General features: G+C 42.2%; 2 protein-coding genes across 7 annotated transcripts in view; both read left to right on the top strand.

Annotated features, from left to right (window-relative positions):
* The window catches only part of LOC308702727 (tripartite motif-containing protein 16-like), a 662,678-nt gene that overhangs the window by 425,204 nt on the left and 220,064 nt on the right, over positions 1 to 17,410 (top strand). The gene's annotated exons all lie outside the window — the stretch shown is intronic.
* Positions 1 to 17,410, top strand: part of LOC308690188 (uncharacterized protein) — a 39,431-nt gene that overhangs the window by 20,069 nt on the left and 1,952 nt on the right. The window contains exons 7-15 of one of the 6 annotated variants that reach the window (XM_081364522.1): positions 2,794 to 2,916; positions 4,049 to 4,123; positions 4,212 to 4,376; positions 5,532 to 5,650; positions 5,997 to 6,062; positions 9,570 to 9,671; positions 11,800 to 11,965; positions 12,038 to 12,149; positions 16,043 to 16,144. In XM_081364522.1, coding sequence (XP_081220648.1) covers positions 2,794 to 2,916; positions 4,049 to 4,123; positions 4,212 to 4,376; positions 5,532 to 5,650; positions 5,997 to 6,062; positions 9,570 to 9,671; positions 11,800 to 11,965; positions 12,038 to 12,149; positions 16,043 to 16,144 — 1,030 coding nt within the window. The remainder of the gene's footprint in view (positions 1 to 2,793; positions 2,917 to 4,048; positions 4,124 to 4,211; positions 4,377 to 5,531; positions 5,651 to 5,996; positions 6,063 to 9,569; positions 9,672 to 11,799; positions 11,966 to 12,037; positions 12,150 to 16,042; positions 16,145 to 17,410) is intronic. The other 5 variants (XR_014030124.1, XM_081364523.1, XR_014030125.1 and 2 more) reach the window with 5 other exon arrangements.

A 17,410-nucleotide genomic window follows, 5' to 3' on the forward strand; every position in this document is an offset into this window, starting at 1 on the left:
GCTATCTTGGAGGTTTAGAAAACAATTCCGCCACAGACCAGGAAAAACCTAGTCTTAAGTGTTGTGTTGCGCATGTTATTCATATGCTATTTTAAGGCCGCATGCTTGACCATAATCAGTGTAGCGCGTGCACAACGCGCATACACTTTGATTCTCTCATCTACACAGAAGCAGCAGTTTTCATTTTTGCAAATCATAGGCTACATTACAAGGAAAAATATTAACATGCGAAATCATTGTTGTGTCCATGAAGATGTGAAAAAATAGACATAAATCTAGCTTACACATTTACCGTAAAACTTCAAATAATAGCCCGGGCTTTTATTTTCCCAAATCGCCGAACTGCACCGGCTTGTATTTGAGACAGGCGTCTATAAGAGACAGGCCTTTAATTCAGTATTGATGTTGTTCATTGAGTGTAGCATATCCATAGAATTTAGGCTGACAGACAGAAAGCATGACAGTAATAGTTTACCACATTATATTACATTTTATTTATAATTCGAATGTGTTTAACAAATCAGTTAATGTAAGAATTACATTATATTGCGTCGTGTCACGTCTAGGACAACTCGAGGTAACGTTATCACACACCGGTCACGCACTTGCTCAGTTTATGGCCAGCAATATTTTTAGGTTTAAGGACATTATGGAGTTAATATAATGTCTGTACTGTACTATGTTATGATTGTACTGTACAATTAAATACAATCGATGCTAAGTCTGCAGTCTGAACACTTTACCTCAGAGCGTCCGTTAACTGAATAAATAGATAATATCATAATACCTCGAGTTGTCATTGACGCAGCGTGGCGCTTCTCGTCTTGTGTGCGAGATTATTGGCAGCATAAAAAAAAACATTCATTACTATCATCTTCACCGCGATACACCTCAACTAACGTTACAAGTTCATTGGCGAATTCCTCCTCGGCGCTCCCGTCCACTTCTCCCTCTCCGCCTTGCTTGCACTAACAGCTCCCGCCTAGATGCGCACGGCTCTCTTGCGTGCGCAATCTGCACCATAAAACTGGTTTAAAAAGATGATCTGACAGGTTTTAGAAGTTTAAATACAAACCGAAACAAAAAAACAGACCAGGCCTCTATTTGAGACCGGCGTTTATTTACCCAAACCTGTCGTCACACCGGGCGTTTAAAAGAGACAGGCGTCTATTTGGGACTCGGCTATTATTTGAAGTTTTACGGTACCCAAATTATCATACTCCTGTTTAACCGAAGCTAATTTGGGTGGGTTTCTCCATCCCCAATGTCACTTCTATGTGTTTTACGTCCCTGACGAGAACGTCGGTCTCCTCGGCTGTGAACCGCTCCTGGCGTGCCTGACAAATCCACCATTATAATAGCAATCCGCCATGGAAAAAGCGCGTCTGCTCTTAAACGGAATGTGAGATGTCGCTCTGATTGGTTTATTTCACGTTACGCCCAAACCACACCTATGAATAATGAAGCTACTTCAGACCAACCCATTTTAGATTAGTTAGCCAGTAATTTATCCTGCTGGTATAATTGCAACAGCGCCCAAGACCCACCCATAAAGTTACTTGCCTTTCAGATAGTTAAAATAGGGCCCTTTATATCTACTGTACAATTATACATGTTTTATAGATGTTTTCTTACTTTCTCACTTTGTGAGGACATTCTCATTGCTGGCAGAATCTGGACATAATGATGCTATATCAGAATACATTTTCTCCTCAATTTCCTGGAGAAACACACCCCACTTGTTTTTTGCACTGCAGAAGTGCATGAATCTGGACCTGATTAAATTAGAAAAGCAAGTGCAATTTCCTTTCACTGGTGGACATTTTGAGCCCTTTGTACATCACACACACTCATACAGGACTGCAGTGCTGAAGCTGGATGAGAAAGTGCAGGTTCTGATGAGAGAGAAGAGTGACAGAGAGGAAGAGAGAAGCAGCCAAGACAGACACATACAAGAGCAGGTCAGACAGACAGAACTCCTCCCTCCAAAGGGCTGGGCCATATATCAAACTCAAACACCAAAAGTTAATATTATAATATAACTAATAAATCACAATAACCTATATATCGCCCAGCCCTGTTTATTTAATACTCTAGCATTGGGTTATTATTTTTCCTTAACATTATTTAAAAAATTTTCTTTACGGTTCACCTGTAGTTAAACAGCCTCAGGGTTATGATTGAGGATGTGATGTCCTCCTCATCCTTTCCACTCTCGAAAAGTCAACAGCAGGAGGCAGTAGAGTTCAGCAAAGCAGCGGCACATGTCCAAAGCTCAGGCCAGGATCAGGAGCAGAGTTCAGGTCAGGGTGAGAGTTCAGGTCAGGATCAGGTTCAGAGTTCAGTTCAGGGTGAGAGTTCAGGTCAGGATCAGGGTCAACAGCAGAAAGAAGATCACGATCTAAACCAGGAAGTCAGTCAGTTGCCCAAGAGTGACTACAAACCACCGGAGGCCAATACCACTCTCATCAATAACCAGGAACACCAGGACAGGATTAAGGTACATGACAGACAGGGACAGAGATTAAATCGAGATGAAAAGAGTCTATATTTATTCTTCTTAAGACATTTTAAGAAACATTTGAGACAAAGTTGCAACCCAGACAGCAACATAGCGTCGGCCCAGATCCGGCCCACATCTGGTACTCGTGGATTCCACACGGCCCAGGTGTGGGCCGGATCTGGGCCGACACTGTTGAAACTGAAATGAAGCAGAGTCTCCCGAGCTCCGACAGATCGGTGAAAATGTCCTCTGTGTGTATGTGATGTTGTGAAATGTGTGTTTTGCTGCAGAACACTAATGTGGCGAGTGATGTGAAGGGAGTCTTACTGCAGCTGCAGGCCGACATCGAGACACTCCACAGCACATCCAGACGCCTGGTGGAGGAACACAGCGAGAAACAGATCCACTTCGACGTGAGTGAGAGCAGCACAGCTTCTGTTCATCGAGAAACAGGAGCATTTACAGTACAGATTCAGTTGCTTGTTTTAGTACTCAGTAATATTAAATTATCTGATACACATGGATTCCACACTGCCCAGATTTGGGCCGGGATCTGGGCCGACACTATGTTGCTATCTGGGTCACAAAGTTCCATTATAATCAATGAAAGTGACTGCACAATTAATCTCGTATTTAGCCTACATAATGTCTACACTTTGTTTATTGTAAATTAACTTATAACAAGGGGATTTGCGAGCGAGCAGAACTCAGCACTGGACAAAAACTCTGGTGTTTAGAGTTGTGAGTGGATTCTAACTCAAACACCTCTGATTGGCCACTGCATTCAAGCAAACAACAGATATGTTTGTGATTGGCTGCATTGCTCAACGCTGCAAAAACACGTTGTAAATAGATAAGAAACATTTGACGCTCTCAAGAGTACAAACACCAAATCTGTTTTGCCATTATGCTATTATTACGGAGAAATCTGATCCCAGACCAGCAGTTACAGACAGCTCTTCACTCAATCAGCCGTTGAGGCCTCTGTCCTCAACGCCGTATATTAAAGCCATTGAATAATTAATGATTTCCTTCAGCTGAGACTCTTCAGATGCACTTTGTTCGCCATGATGGTTTTGAATTGCTTGAAATATGATTGAAATCACTTCAAAAAGGAAAATACAGTTCAACATGTGCAGTGCAAGTCATATAGGCTACATAAAATTTTAATGAGAACATTATTATAATTGTGTGCTTGGGACATGGATTTTAATGGTGAGACTTTTGTTTTTGTAATCAGGCTCTCAAAAAATTATATACAAATTTGAACTTAGATTTATCAGCCAATTTATCGATTATCGACTTTCAAATTTAAAGAGTTATCGGTTATCGGCCAAAGTTTTCATATCGGTGCATCCCCAGTAAAATGTACTTTACTGAGACAAATGCCATGGCAGGGACTTCCTGCTGACTTAATTTGTACTTAAATTAAGCTAGTTATAATTATTAAACCCTTGCCCAACTCAACCCCTTACAGAAACCTTTAGCAGTTATATATGTGAGATGCTGTACGAAGCACATTGACTTAAGTTGTGGCTTTTCCAGCGTCTGTACAAGGTTTTGGAGGAACTGGATGAAAAGAAAGCGGACAAGGAACTGGTGGAGATGAAGACTGAAATTGTGAGTTGTTTCTTTATACCATTCATAAATATTTCAAGTTGCCCATGGGACACTCACAGTCAGTGGACGTCGTCTCTTTCCTCCTCAGAAAGCAGACAAACAGGCTCTGGAGAGCAAGGTGAGCCGCATGCAGTTCGACAGCGTGATCGAGCAGCTCAATAACATGTTACAGGAGCTGCTCGGGAAGATCAGCGGGCAGGAGAAGGACTGGAACAAGCTCATCGAGAAGATCTCCACTGAGATGGACTGCAAGGTGAGAGAAGGATGGACAGAAGCAGTGCTGTTGGTACAATTCTTCCTTAAAGTCATTTAACATCTCTATGGTGTAAGAAATATTTTTTCACTGTTAGGAACCTGTACGTCTTAAAGGAACATGGCAACTTTTTGGGACTTTAGCTTATTCACCGTATCCCCCAGAGTTAGTGAAGTCCATACATACCCTTCTCATCTCCTTGCGTGCCGCAACTCTGTCTGACGCACCCACTGCTAGCCTAGCTTAGCACAAAGACTGGAGGTAAATGGCTCCAGCTAGCATACTGCTCCCAATAAGTGACAAAATAACACCAACATTTTCCTATTTACATGTTGTGATTTGTATAGTCACAGCGTGTACAAATAACAAGGTCACATGAGACACAGCCATCTTCTAACCGTATACATACTGGGAACTATATTCTCAGAAGGCGAAGCACTGCTACTTGGGCGGAGTGATTTACTCCAACTCTGAGCGAACTCTCTGCTCCTCACCACGGGGCTTCTCAGACGCTGCGAGCAAATCACTCCGCCCAAGTAGCAGTGCTTCGTAAAAAGTAAAAAAAAAAAAAAACTTAAAAAAAGTTATAAAAGTGTAAGTTTATTGTTAGGAAAATGCACAAAAATACTATTTTTAATATTTATATGAAATATTTATATATTATACAAAACGTGTTTTACTCAAAATGTGGTTTAAAAAAAACTTGTTAAACTGCAAGGAAATCAAAGCCATAAATCTATACAAGTTGTGTTCCAAATTTGAGGTTGATATTACCAAACATGAGCTTTCAGTCAGATTTTGCTAGGCCGCAGTACCAAACGTTTCCACTAGATGAAATTCGTCTCCCATTAATTTCTAATGCGTCACTCACTTTGATCACGAGGAGCACAAGTGTGACTATTTTTTTTAGGACTATTTAACTTTTTCAAATCATGTCCATGATTCTTTGTGTGTTCACATAGCAAGTGTCAAAATCTTTTCCAAGTTTCGTATAAAAATAAAAAATAAAAAAAAGGATTGAAAAGTAGCGAAGGTCACCAGAGGGTTAATCTAGCATTTCTGTTCTCTCCAATCTTAAAGACCCCCCTGAACTTCCATCATAAGTGGTTGGACAGAAACAAGTATTTTCTGTAATATGTATGATTTGGGCTTTAGTTGAACCGGATTGAGCTTGATCCTCTGAAGAAACAGCTGGATGATCGCTGGAGGAACATCCACAAGAATTTGCAGACACAGTCGCCCCTCGAGCAGGACGACGCCGCTGGACTCAGGAAGTGAGTGACCAGATTCACTTTTTCTAAGATGTATAGACCTTATGCGCCATAGCCATCTTTAGAGTTTTGTCTACTGAAAATGTCAGTAGGCCAGGATGATTTAAAAACAAGCGTTTTCATTCATAAATCTGTAAGATCTTACCTTCATGCTGTGGAAATACAAACCGGAATGCAACGCAAGTAAAGGGCCACATGCTGGGAATTAGTTTACCAAGCATTTGCATCCTTGTGTATGTTTCTGAAATGTTCAGTCAGCCACTATATGAATAACCGTCATATGACTAACATGATGATGGTTGTATGAAACAAACCTCTCTGTCTTTGTGTCTTTCCTACTTCGTCATAGACAATTAGTGGCCCGGTTTCACTGCATCTCCTGTGATCGTCCAGTGGACATGATGACACCAGGACAGTATGTACTTATTACACAGGACAACTGACATGACACGCATGACACACCTTGTTGTGTCAAAATTCATTAATTAAGAATTAGTTATTTAAAAAATATATTAAACTGTTCATACCGACAATACACTTTTTCAGATTACTGTACCACTTGACTTGACTTAACTGATAAAATCAGAAGCAAACGAGGCAGGTAACGAGGGAAAGCAGGTGGGAAAAACTAACCAATAACTTGATAACAAGATGGGTGTGGCTACACAATAAACAGCCGAGCACATGGCACAGGGAAACATGCATAAAGCTATGTGCTTGCACCAAACAGACAAAACACACCTAAACAGAAGGGCACATGTTCGCTCACAACAAGACAAGACACAAGCAGTGTCAGAGCTCTGACACCCCACCAAGAATAAACAGACCGAAGTGACAGAACTCTGACACTACCCCCCCTCAAAAGGGACGCCTCCTGGCGTCGGTGGAGGTGCCGTTGGGACAGACCAGGCAGGCTCCCGCGTCTTGGGATTCCCGGCAGAGGGCCAGTGGGGGAGCCAGTGAAATGGACCAGTCGGGCTCCGGGATCTCAGGAGTCCCAGCTGAGGGCCAAGGCGGTGCCGGTAGGACAGACCAGTCGGGCTCCGGTGTCTCAAAAGTCCCGGCAGATGGCCAAGGCGGAGCTGGTGGGACAGACCAGTCGGGTTCCGGTGTCGCAGGAGTCCCAGCTGAGGGCCAGGGTGGAGCAAACAGCAGGGGTGGAGCCGGCAGGGCAAGAAGCTTGGGTGGCTCTGGGAAGGCCTCAGGGCCAGCAGCAGGCTCAGAGAAGATCTCCGGGCAGGCACCTGGCTCAGGGAAGGCCTCCGGGATGGCGGTGGGCTCAGGGAAGGCCTCTGGGATGGCGGTGGGCTCAGGGAAGGCCTCCGGTCTGGTCTGTCCCACCAGCAAACAGCAGGGGTGGAGCCGGCAGGGCAAGAAGCTTGGGTGGCTCTGGGAAGGCCTCTGGGTCAGCAGCGGGCTCAGGGAAGGCCTCCGGGCCGGCAGCGGGCTCTGGGAAGGCCTCCGGGTCAGCAGCAGGCTCAGGGAAGGCCTCCGGTCTGGTCTGTCCCACCAGCAAACAGCAGGGGTGGAGTCGGCAGGGCAGGAAGCTTGGGTGGCTCTGTAGTAGTAATAGCCTTTATTGTCACTTAGTCACAAGTACCAGCAAAATTAGCCATCAACCTGTCCATACAAACATACATACAATATGACAAGGGGGGTAGACAGAACAGGAAGACAGAGCATTGAGGAAAAAAATACAGCATAACATGAGGAGAGGTGAGTAGAAAAAAGGCAACCCCCAGACTATGCTCCTGTAAGGAGTACAGTTTGGGAACAGTAAAAAACACCTCAGCAACATTTGCACATAATCAGTACACAACATGAACACACAAGACTTGCAACAGGGGAGGGGAGTGGGGGATGGAGTTAACCCAGCACAGGCAAGCAGCAATCCGGTCGTGCAGCCATTTTCGGTGCTGGTCACAGACCCGCCTGTCAGACTGATGGTACAAAGCGTCGAAGGCGAGGGATTGGGGGTGGGGGAGGGTGATTGCATATCTGTATATAGCCGCATTCCAATTTACACAGCTTCTGGTCCATTTTGGTCTCCGAAATGATCCATTTGCCTTTGGAAAGCTGTGAGCTTCTCCATGATGTTATCCATATTGTGGTTCATAGTCACAGTCTGAGTGCTGACGGCTCTGCCCACTGCTTCAATCATGACGGGCAGCCTTGTGGGGTTTTGGACAGCTGTCCCCGTCTTCTTAATTCCTCGATAAACCAGGGCAATACCTAATCCAAATAGCAGAAAACCTGTTATCATGGTTCCGAATAGGTAGATATCTTCAATGTCCTCCACGGAAAGAGCCGCCAGACACACGACCCGCCACCTCTCCCACGCGTCCATCGTGTAGCCAGCTGCGACCGTTCCGGCCGGGCAGTCAGGTTCCCCCGAACCCAAGCTTCTCATCGAGAAGATGGTGTCAATTGCGTTGAGAGACCAGTTGATCAAATCCATAATTTCTTAGTTTGGAGAGCAGTGCGGAGAGAGTCTCTCAAAGTACAAGACAGTAAACTAGACGAGACGAGAGGAGCAAAGCAGGGGAGGTAAGGGAGAGGAGGGTAAGAAATGCGACCGCCTTCGTTGAGAGACAAAGAGAGAGTCTGGGAAGGCCTCAGGGCCAGCAGCTGGCTCAGGGAAGGCCTCCGGGCCGGCAGCGGGCTCTGGGAAGGCCTCCTGGTCGGCAGCGGGCTCAGGGAAGGCCTCGGGGTTGGCAGCGGGCTCAGGGAAGGCCCCCGGGCCGGCAGGGGGCTCTGGGAAGGCCTCTGGGCCTGCAGCGGACTTAGTTAAGAAATCCACCAACCCCCGAAGAGAAAGGTGTTCCTTGTCGAATATCCTCTCCGGGCTTAGGGGTTCATCAAGGGCCAAAGTCCTTGAGAGCCATGTCATTGTATTCCAGCCCCTCAGCAACACTCCTGAACTCCCGGGAAACCTCCCTCCGTTGATGGAGGAACCTAAGTGCACTGACCTGGAACATGCACTGGTGTATGGGGTTGCAGGCAGTGAAGGCTGGTAGATGGTGTGAGCCTCTTCTCCACTGAGTCCCCATATTTGCAGCAGCATCCTCCATGCCCTTAGAACTGGGAGATGGGAAGAGGAAGATACCCATCTCTACTAAGTCTTCCTTTGTGGCTGGATCGTTCTGTCACGGTATGGTGGTAGGAGCGAGGACTCAAATGCAGGTCATGGTTTAATTTCTTTATTAAAAATACAATTAAATAAACAAACACAACAAAAACTACCCTTAGGGTGAAAGACTTGACTTGACTTGACTTGACTTGGATTTGGCAACATACAAAGACATACCATGGCCAACAATGACAATCCAGCCCAGGAAGGTAACAAAGGAGAGCAGGTGGGACAAATTATAAAATCAGAAGCTAACGAGGGAGAGCAGTTGGGAAAAACTAACCAATAACTAGAAAACAAGATGGGTGTGGCTACACAATAAACAGCCGAGCACATGGCACAGGGAAACATGCAGGAAGCCATGTGCTTGCACCAAACAGACAAAACACACCTAAACAGAAGGGCACATGTTCGCTCACAACAAGACAAGACACAAGCAGTGTCAGAGCTCTGACACCCCACCAAGAATAAACAGACCGAAGTGACAGAACTCTTACAATGTCAAGTGAAGTAACCCCATGATAGACTGAATGATTATCATGATTAAGACTTAATATGTCTGTGTTAAATATTTTTTTACGATAATTAAGATGGTGAAAATACTTAAGTATATTCAAGATGTTACTTTATGATTGCATCACGTGACATTTTTCAAATCAATATTGGGATTGAAATTCAGTATTTACTTTTCTAAGACCTTGTCACTTGTTATTTTACATAGATATTTAAGAAGTTTCTGCTTGTCATATTCTCAAGAAGATGTCTTTGCTCTGTGTCTGTGAATGTTTGCAGGCTCATGTCCACCCTGCCCTTGGCCCCGGGACTGCCCTCTCACAGGTCCAGCCGGCCCTACTCTGTGTACGAGCTGGAGCAGATGCGCCAGCACTGCAGGAGGTGAGACCACTCAAACACACACACACACACATTTACCACTGCCTGTCCACAAGAGGGACTCAACTTCACTGTTTTCTGCAGATTCCACACACTAAACCTGGCATGAACCAGTGTTAATTTTGGCAGCCATTTTTGATTTAGTCTTAGTCTTCATCTTCAGACGAAAATGCTTATTGGTCTTAGTCACATTTTAGTCATTTTGTCTTTCATAGTTTTAGTCAACGAAAAGTCATTGCATTTTTGTCAACTTTTAGTCAAACTGCAGTTACCGAAATAATTTTTTATGTAATCTTTAGACAAAAAAAATTTATTATAATTTTTATCTCTAGGCCAACTCAATTAAGCTTATGAGAAATTTAAATGAAGGTAACAGGCTGTATTGACATTGCACTCTATAGAAGTAGCACTTGTGCAGTTCTACATACCCCTTTTCCTTAGTTCAGTGCTTCGGTGGTTTTTAGAGTGACCTACCCATTAAGGGACAATATTTGCCCCCTTTAATCGATTTTTCCAGTTCATTTTTTACCTTAATAAGTACCTTTATAAAATAAATAATGCTTTAAATTAAACTATGTTCAATAAATATGCAATAACGGTAAAAAACGAAGTGATACTTTTAAATATAAAATTGAAATCGCGAGTAGGTGGCGGTAAGTCACTGTCTTTATGAGTGAGTCATGGAGTCCTTCATTCATTCAGTAACGAAGCAAGTTGCTATATTTATGAACGGGTCTTTGAATCTCTCGATTCGTTCAAAGCCACAGATTCGTTCACGAATCACCGCTGTGTGCTGCAGTTCTGCTATGGCTTTCGTTGCAAAATAGAGCAATAAGCCTACTGACAATACTGTTTTAAATTGTTTGTTGAACTGTTGTATAAAATCAATGTCACATTTGAAATCGTGTGGATATTCAGGAAACATTGCATTCTTGTTCGTATAATATGATCAGCATTAAAAATACTGCTGGATATCATCAGCCTGCATTTCGATCGCAGATGTAGTCGCACAGATAGCGCAAGCAGTGTAAAATAAAATTTAAATTAAGCATTGAAATACTGGCCACATGAGCAGTTGCGATTACTGATGAAGTCTTTATAAGTACAATGAGAACTCTGGCTGTTTATTTGTCTCAGCCTGAAACCAGGTGTTAACCAGGATAACTTTAGAACAGCTTGTTTTGAGAGAGGATGAGCGCAGACATGTTTTAATGTGCAGGCAGATATATCAAGAGCCCAGTCATTGCACAGAAGAGTCGTTAAAGTGGAAAAAGATTTTTTAGATAATTCAAATGTACTTTACTCGTAAGAATTTATTTATTTATTTTTTAAGAATGGTTCACTAAAAGATTCTTTGTGGGATTTAAAATGGTTCTTTTATGGCATTGCTGCGAAAACCCCTTTTCAGAATCTTTATCTTTAAAGCCTTGTTCATACTGTCAGTCCAAATCAGATTTTTGTGCATATCTGACTGGAATTATCATATTTTTAGCAAGTGTGAATGACAAAAAAAATCTAATGAAATATGACAACTCTCGAAATAGTTTTAGCATCTTGATGAACATGGAGATGTTCGTGTATTTGGTCTTGCCGGACTAGATCTGATATCCATGCTGCTCGTGCAGAGCAAGTAAGGGGAGGTGGAGGGGTTCAGAAGAACTACAGCAAACACTGAACCAGACTATTTGTATGTTGAGCAAGTAATCTCATTGGCTGCAGGATCAGCAGAGGCCAATCAGCTTGTGCCATGCTGTAATGATGTGATCGCTTGCAGATTGCATGTAAAGGACCGATCAGACGGCGCCCTCTAGAGTTTCATGACTGAATTAGATTCATGTGGTTTGATATCCTATTCAAATCACATTTCTGTAAATCTATTTCAGCAGAGATGGCAGCACGGAGTAAAGCCGCACATGTCAGCCTCCTACATTTCTGCCTTTGCCCAAATTATATATATATTTTTTTTTTACGTGTAACCTATAATCCGTGCACAGTGCTTGTGGCGTGAGCAAATCAGATCTGATATGCTGTGGTACACAGTGTGGACAGTCAATAATTCAGATCGGATACACAATTAATCAGATTTGGACTGACAGTGTGACATAGTCTAAGAGTTGAATGTTGTGTTCAGTGAGAGGATCCCAGAAATGGCGGATTACAGTTACTTGGCCCGTAGCTGTGGGGGCAGTCACACCCTCACCTATCCCAGCCGCCGCTACACCCGCATTCAGCACATCACACATCTGATCCAGAGTGACGAGGATAGTCGGCCCATGTCCTCTGGACTACCCACACAGGTCTGAGATGTGACGCTCACACAATCATTCTGAACTGTGTGTATGTATGAACTGTGAGCTCTGTTCCTATAGGCTGAAGAAGCGAACATCATGGGTTTGAACGGACAGGTCTATAAGGGCCGAATAAACAGCAGAGCAGTGAGGCTCTCCGAGACAAGATTACCCACCATCTCTCCTCGAGAAGGCAAGATCACATGTCAAAATCACAGCAACATCTAGCCTTAACATACGCTAGTGGCCAGAGGGGATATTTACACTATATTTGCTTTTAATGACCCTTCAAGTTTGATTAAACCATCAAAATATAAGGAATATATTATCGGGGTAAAGACAACACTACATTTGGTGAAGGTTTTGAACTGCCAAATTATTAGGCAAAAAGGCAAACTACAGCTACAAAAATCTACAAACAAAAAGGGTAACACTTTGTTTTGTAAAGTTTAAAGTTTATTACTTTATTCAAATCTACGTTTTCCTCGCATCTCATTCTTTCCCCATCGCCATGGCCATTTATGCCAGCTTTCTAGATCTGGAACTGACATGAGAACAGTTGAGCACATGAATGATTGATTCTTGTGTTGGAAACTGTTCATTGATGGTAGAAGCTTCTGTTGTGTTCGGGACAATGTGCAGACTCAATACGGGGGCCCTGACCATGCTGCACCTCACGACTTGTTACGTAACACATCTTAAAGGGATAGTTCACCCAAAAATGAAAATTCTGTCATCATTTTCTCACTCTCAAGTTGTTTCAAACCGGTAAGAATTAATTTTTTCTGCTGAACAAAAAAGAAGATATTTTGAAGAATGTCTGTAACCAAACAGTTGATGGACCCCATTGACTTCCATAGTATTTTTTTTCCTACTATGGAAGTCAATGGGGTCCATCAACTGTTTGGTTACAGACATTTTTTTAAATATCTTCTTTTGTGTTCAGCAGAAAAAATAAATTCTTACAGGTTTGAAACAACTTGAGGGTGAGTAAATGATGACAGAATTTTGATTTTTGGGTGAACTATCCCTTTAACATGAACCCATCTGTACGCTTGGCCCACTTTATTCTCGTCTTGCAATGGAAGACTGTCTAGAATGTGGGGGAGAAGAAGAGCACCCCGGGATCAGACAGAAATATACAGAAGATTGCGGAAACTTTGATTTAGAGTGGTTGGTGCATTGTAATTTTATTCAGAATTTTGAAATTGAAAAGGAGGTGAAAGGGTAAAAGGAGGGCAATAGGGCTTGGGACTGGATTTGGATGGGGGAAGGGGTTTTATTTTCCTTGCTAAACTGCAGAGCTGCAATGAGAAACCACTGGGAAGTGACAACAGACCTGGAGGAAAATTAGCCTCAGATCTTTGCTCTTCATTGTGTCACTGAAAGTCATACGAAAGACACCTGCTTGGCAGATGAGCCATGTCATGCTTGACCGAGCAAAAGTTTGGCAGCTTGTCCATGTCGTGCAGTAAAGAGATGATTTATCAACATGAAACTTTGCTCGAAGTATCACCAGGGGCTCTACACATGAACTCGAGCATTGAGAGCATTGTTTGTGTACACAGAGTTTACTAAAAAGAAAGATTTTGAACAACTCACTGTAGCTGTTGTTGTTTCCGTCCGCCAGCATTTTGACAGTCAAAAATAGTCGACCTCCGAATGTGAGTGAACTGACTCTGAATTTTAGTATTGCTTCTTATATTCGAGCAAAGTTTCATGTTGTGTCGAGCCTTCTTCGTGTTTTAAAAATAGCGTTTTTTTTATGCGATCATAGAAGTGCCCCAAGCAAGGCAATTCAAAAGGCAATTTGACCGAAAACGAAAATACGGTCAAACTTAAAAGTGGCGTTTCCATTCTAATTATGTGTTTAAACGAAAGTTTGCCTCGGGAAGATTAACAAAAAGACCCTAGGTTGCATTTTGGCGAGAGTTAACCTTTAAGATATGCCAGTGCCAGTTGCTTTCAGTTAAAACAGCTCCAACATTCAGTTTAGTCTGGGACTAGACTTAAAGGGTTAGTTCACCCAAAAATTTAAATTCTGTCATTAATTACTCACCCTTGTGTTGTTCCAAACGCGTAAGACTTTCGTTCATCTTCAGAACACAAATGAAGATCTTTTTAATAAAATCTGAGAGATTTCTGTTCCTCCATTGACAGCTACACAACTACAACTTTGACACTTCGAAAAGTTAAAAACCATAACTAATCCATATAAATTGAGTGGCTTAGTCCAAATTTTCTGAAGAGACTTGATCGCTTTATATGATGTACAGATTTAATTTAGACTTTTATTCACATTTAAACATACATCAGCGAACAGATGTGCTGCGTAACACAAGAATGAACCTCATTGATTTCTATAAGAAAAAAAAAAAGACCACTCTGAAACGCCCTGTGAAATCTGAGCTTGCAAAGTCCGTGTTTGAAATCCGTTCTGCTCATCCGTTCAGTTGTTAAGTGTCCCCGGCATTAGGAAAATTATCCATGATTTTGTGATCGATTTTGTGATTGCTCCATTCGTTGGCATGAGAACATTTTCCAAAAAATATGATTAAATGGTGGATAATGTCATATCTATAAGAAAAATACAAAAAAAGAGACCACTCTGAAATGCCCTGTGAAATCCGTACTCGGAAAGTCCTTGCTTGAAATCCGTTCTGCACGATCTTCTTGTTCGTTAACATTGTCAGGGTCTGAATCGAGTTTGAAATGGTTTGAAATTGATGCCATCGTTAATATTTGCATCTGAGTAGAGCTTGTGGTTATGGAGGGGCGGGACAATTCCTGAACACACGCTAAGCTCTGCGAATCAAAACAAACTGTTCCAGCTAACCAATCACAAAACATTTCGCATGTAGGAAGGAGGGATTTCAACGAAAAGGACACGTTCAACCAGACTGGGGAGAGAGGAGCTGTAATCATTTAAAATATGTGAAAAATAATGCGTTTTTGAACAATCAAGCATGAAAACATATTCTAGTTACACCCCAAAAACAAAATCAAGACTTCGTAAAAGGATATAATAGGACCCCTTTAAACACACGCACAGCAGTGGAGAACGAAGCTGTTTAAGTTGGCAGTAAATGAACACTGCACAAGCTATTTTAGTTACAAGGCTAACGGTGTTGAAGGACTGGTAACACTGAGGTGCTGTTCTTGACCTTTGTACTTTAAATACCCTGTCTCTGTCCAAGTTGAGGCTCACAAGGTTATGGCCTGTGCTGTGTGTATATTTTATCCATGCCTGAACTAACGGAGATGTCAAATTAGTCAATGGTAAACAAAGACTTTTTTTTCTGGGTGGCTCGCGAGTCCCAGCAACAGCATGTGTGAAATGATCAGTGGTGTTTGTCAAGCCAAGTATCAAACCTCATTGGTTTTCACACGTCAAGTGAACATGCTTGAGCTTCCGTTTAGCACAACTGATGTGTGAGTTGATGAGCAACTTGTGAATAAAAGCCTAAAGTAAATCTTTTCAAGCATTTAAAGCGATAGTTTCTTCAGAAAATTTGGACTAAACCGCTCAATTCATATGGATTAGTTTTACGATCTCTTTATGAACTTTTTGAAGCATCAAAGTGTTAGTTTCATAGCTGTCAATGGAGGAGAAAGCTCTCAGACTTCATCAAAAAGACCTTAATTTGTAATTGGAAGATGAACGAAAGTCTTACAGGTTTGGAACGACATGGTGGTGAGTAAATGATGGCAGAATTTTTATTTTTGGGTGAACTAATCCCTTTAAGCCTTGCCTGTGAAACCGGGCACAAGTCTTTTATTTTTTTCTGATTGGATGCAAGTTTTGCTTCAAATCAAAGTTTGGAATGAGATTCATCTGGAACCTGCTGGGTTTGTTCAAGAGAAAAGAAAATATTAAAATCAATTTTAACTTAGAAATGTGAAACGTGACCATCATAAAAGAGGTGTATCTTATAATCAATAAATAATAATTAATTTATAGAACTTTTAATAGATTAATAGATTTCGAAACACCGCTGACTGACTTCAGGAACAAAGCTGACTGATAAAGGGCAGTATTGCTGTCACTGCCCTCATGCCTGACGTGGATCGTTGATGGTGTTGCAGGAAACTGGAAGAGCAAAGACAAGGAGAGCCGCTCGCAGTCCCAGAGGTCCAGTGTAGTGGATACTGGCCGTGGAAGTGCCAAGACTCAGCGCAGCCACTCAGGTGTGTTATGAGGAGCCGGCTTTAAAGGGGTCCTGTTGTGCCTTTCCACCTTTTCAACTTTAGTTAGTGTGTAATGTTGCTGTTTGAGCATAAAAAAGATCTACAAGGTTACAAAGCTCAAAGTCCACTCCAAAGGGGAGATATTTTATTTAACAGAATCCACTTTTCAAGAACTGCAACGAACTACTACGTTCGGACTACGACGCGATTTTTCCAGATCTTATGAAATCATAATGTTTCTAATTTAATAATCTCCGCCCACGGAATACGCAAAAAAAGTTGGCGAGGCCTCTGCTAAGCTGTGCTAGAGAATATGAAGACTCACTGTTTTTTCCACCCTGGTAAAAGTTTGTCCTAAGGCTGACGAACTTAGAGAGGTTAAAATGTATTTTTAACACTGTTCCTGAACATTATAACCTCAACGTTTGTCTGTGCGCTAAACGTTTTACAGAGAAAAGCTCCCAGTAGAGAGTACAATGCAGGCTATTCGCACAAAAGCTTCTCCTGAAAGACGTAGCCGTTCCCATTTTGTCCATACAATCTGTTGTTTATGGATCACAACTTCTATGTCTTGTTATTTGTAGTTGTGTTTTCTATTTACAGTTCCAATTATACGTTTTATGTAGTTGCTATAATAGCTATGATGTAAACGAAGGGCAAAGCTTTGCCTCTGCTAGCCTGTTAACTAACATCAAATACATTTTAACTTGCATGCCCAAGAGGGTTCTCAAAGATGGCCGCCGAGTGAAATGTGAAATGAACATCAAAGTCCCTTTAACACAAGTCATTTCACTCGGCGGCCATCTTTGAGACCAATCTTGGGCATGCAAGTTCAGCTCCTATCTTTTTGAATGGGGAAACATCAAATTCTCCAAAACTGTTCGCCAAGCTTACGATTAAATTTCATACCTTAAATCACCTATGAAACCTGACAACAACTGTCTCATAAATGTTATTTCTAAACGCTCGAATCATGACAGAAAACAACATTTTTCAGGCTGGATCAAGCTAATGTACACGCACAGTGGAAGCGCGTCTGATTGTTTCTGTTGGAACCGGAACTTCTAACAACAGCTGCAGTGACACGATAACTTTACCAATGTCCGATTGGCTCTTATTTAGAAGGCGGGACTTATTCGCCATATTGAACGTTGCACTTTCTCCCATTCAAAACAATACGAGTGACGCGTCTTATGTTATTCTAGTTTTATTCAATATCTTTGCTAACATTACAGTATTGATGTAGTGTTTACTTTAGCTTTTGTA

Source organism: Scardinius erythrophthalmus (genome assembly GCF_964197995.2).
Source record: "Scardinius erythrophthalmus genome assembly, chromosome: 1".
Classification (NCBI taxonomy): Eukaryota; Metazoa; Chordata; class Actinopteri; order Cypriniformes; family Leuciscidae; genus Scardinius; species Scardinius erythrophthalmus.